The following is a 2,188-nucleotide window of genomic DNA, read 5'->3' on the forward strand; positions in this document are numbered from 1 at the left end:
GAGTACAAACTTTGTTTAGTACTTTAATGTTTAGAATCACACTACTTTCTTATTTAAAAGAAAAATGTGTACACTGCTTTTATCATTACAAAAAATTTTTAACAAGAGATATTTGCAAAGATTTTTATCATATTTTACAATTAAGTACTTAATGTTTAATATTCTTACCAGGAGGCAATCGAAGTCCAATGCGAGGAGGTGGTGGTGGAGGCATCCTTAAATGTAATGGTGGTGGTGGTGGTCTATACATTAAAGGTGGAGGTGGTAACCCCATAGGAGGCATTGTATGAGGTTGTGTATGTTGAGAATGAGAGTGTGATGTGTGTTGATTATGATTTGATGAATGGTCTGATGCTCCTGGCGGTTCTAAATCTTCTTCTTCTGTCTTATTATTGCTAGCCTTATGATTAGATTTTGAATTAGATTCATTTTCCGCTTCAAGTAACGATAATCGAGCGTTTAGGTCTTGAGCTCGTTCAGTTTCTCGTTTTTTATGAACAACTTCCATTTCACGCATAAATTGTTCAATATCTTGTCCTGCCATAGCTAACATTTTTTGTTGTAGAGTAGTAGGCTTTACTTTTGATATGTCTCTTTCCTTTTCTTTTTCTTTGTCCATATCCTTATCTTTATTGTCTCCTTCTTGCTTGTTATCTTCTTTATCATCAGCAAATCGGATGGTTCTTGATTTTGGTGCTGATGATTCTTTAGCCTATGCATAATTGAATAATTATTATTGAATTAAGCATCTTTGAATAAATTTAAATACAAACCTTCTCAGGCATGTCTTCATCATCACTTGATAGATCTGGAGGAGGGAAAGGTGGTACACCAGGTGGTTCTTTATTAGGTGCTAATGTAGGTATAGAAGGAGATGTTGCATATGCACTGGTTTTCTTTAAAATACTCGGTGGTATTGGTATATTCATAAGAGGATGATGTTGAGGTATATAATGTGGATGAGGAGGATACATGTGTGCTGGTGGTTGTGGCATATCCGGTAATGGTATTTGTGAAGTTAAGGAACCTAAAATAATATATTTTGCATGAAACAGATGTAAATACACATTATAAGTAATATTATAAATATAAATATATACCTGAATACATTCGAGATATATCATTGCCAGCTGATGGCAATGGAATTTCATCAACTTGTACTTGTTGTGCATGCCTTACAGCTTCAAAATAAGAAACTAGATCTATTCTTCTACGTTCATATTGAATTAATTGCTCTTTTAACTCAGCCCATTTTTCCTGATCATCTTTTGCCTATAAACAGAAAAAGCAAAAACTTTACACATAATACTCTACAAAATATTAGTTATTCGTCTCAATAATCATTTAATCTTACCAATAATTTTTGAAGGAAATTTATAACCATTACGCATCAAGTACTTACATACATTTTTAAGACACGGTCTAGGGTTTCCTTTAACTTTCTTCGTTTATCTTTTAAAACTTTTTCATTAAGAGGTGGTGGCTGCATAACATTGTACTCTAAAATTTAATAAAAATTACACATAATAAATATGTATATGTATATACATACACATATATTAAAATATTGGTCATGTTAATCATTCAGAAAATATTAGATGTTATGCTAACCCATTTGATCTATTTTTTCCATTTCTTCAATAATTTGAGCAGGATCTTTCCCTTTTAAAACAGCAGCACGTACTAACTGTCTTTGCTTTTTGTTTTTCTTTAATTCCTTTTTACGTGCTTCCTTACCTATTATCAAATTATGAATGATAAGTTATAGTTAGTAAACTTGTAATTTAAAAATGAAACAACTTGTTTGGTTATGTTATGTACTAACGTGCTTGATCAGTGGGATTCATATATTTCCCACTTTTTGTGGTATTTATTGAACGGCGACCCATGTTTTCTCACTTAAAAAAACTGATTAAAATGTAATTTTATATCGTACTTTCATAAATTCTATATTAAATTAATCATTATTTACATTCGTCTTAACTATAGATTCACCATTAATACTGAGTACATAGTAGGTATACGCCAAAAATGTTTATCACACTCTGAATTCAAAGCTACAGTGCCAGTTATCCAGGTAACTTGAACTGATTGGAGAATAATGTCAATTTAGTAACAAATAGAAAAGTAAAGCTAAAGCTTAAGGATAGTTTGTATGAAATGATATTCACAGGAAGGTCATAAACTT

At 31.3% G+C, this 2,188-nt stretch overlaps 1 protein-coding gene across 1 annotated transcript in view; it reads right to left on the reverse strand.

Annotated features, from left to right (window-relative positions):
* The window catches only part of LOC108577069 (WW domain-binding protein 11-like), a 2,427-nt gene extending 437 nt beyond the window's left edge, over positions 1-1,990 (reverse strand). The window contains exons 1-7 of the mRNA XM_017940167.1: positions 1,826-1,990; positions 1,612-1,737; positions 1,403-1,500; positions 1,101-1,272; positions 774-1,027; positions 169-712; positions 1-6 (exon numbers count right to left, since the gene is read on the reverse strand). The exon at positions 1-6 is cut by the window's left edge and continues 437 nt beyond it. Of these exons, the coding sequence (XP_017795656.1) occupies positions 1-6; positions 169-712; positions 774-1,027; positions 1,101-1,272; positions 1,403-1,500; positions 1,612-1,737; positions 1,826-1,889 (1,264 nt within the window). The 5' untranslated portion in view covers positions 1,890-1,990. The remainder of the gene's footprint in view (positions 7-168; positions 713-773; positions 1,028-1,100; positions 1,273-1,402; positions 1,501-1,611; positions 1,738-1,825) is intronic.
* Between the last annotated feature and the right edge of the window lie 198 nt (positions 1,991-2,188).

The sequence above is a fragment of the Habropoda laboriosa genome, unplaced genomic scaffold, assembly GCF_001263275.1.
Source record: "Habropoda laboriosa isolate 0110345459 unplaced genomic scaffold, ASM126327v1 scaffold486, whole genome shotgun sequence".
In the NCBI taxonomy this organism is placed as follows: Eukaryota; Metazoa; Arthropoda; class Insecta; order Hymenoptera; family Apidae; genus Habropoda; species Habropoda laboriosa.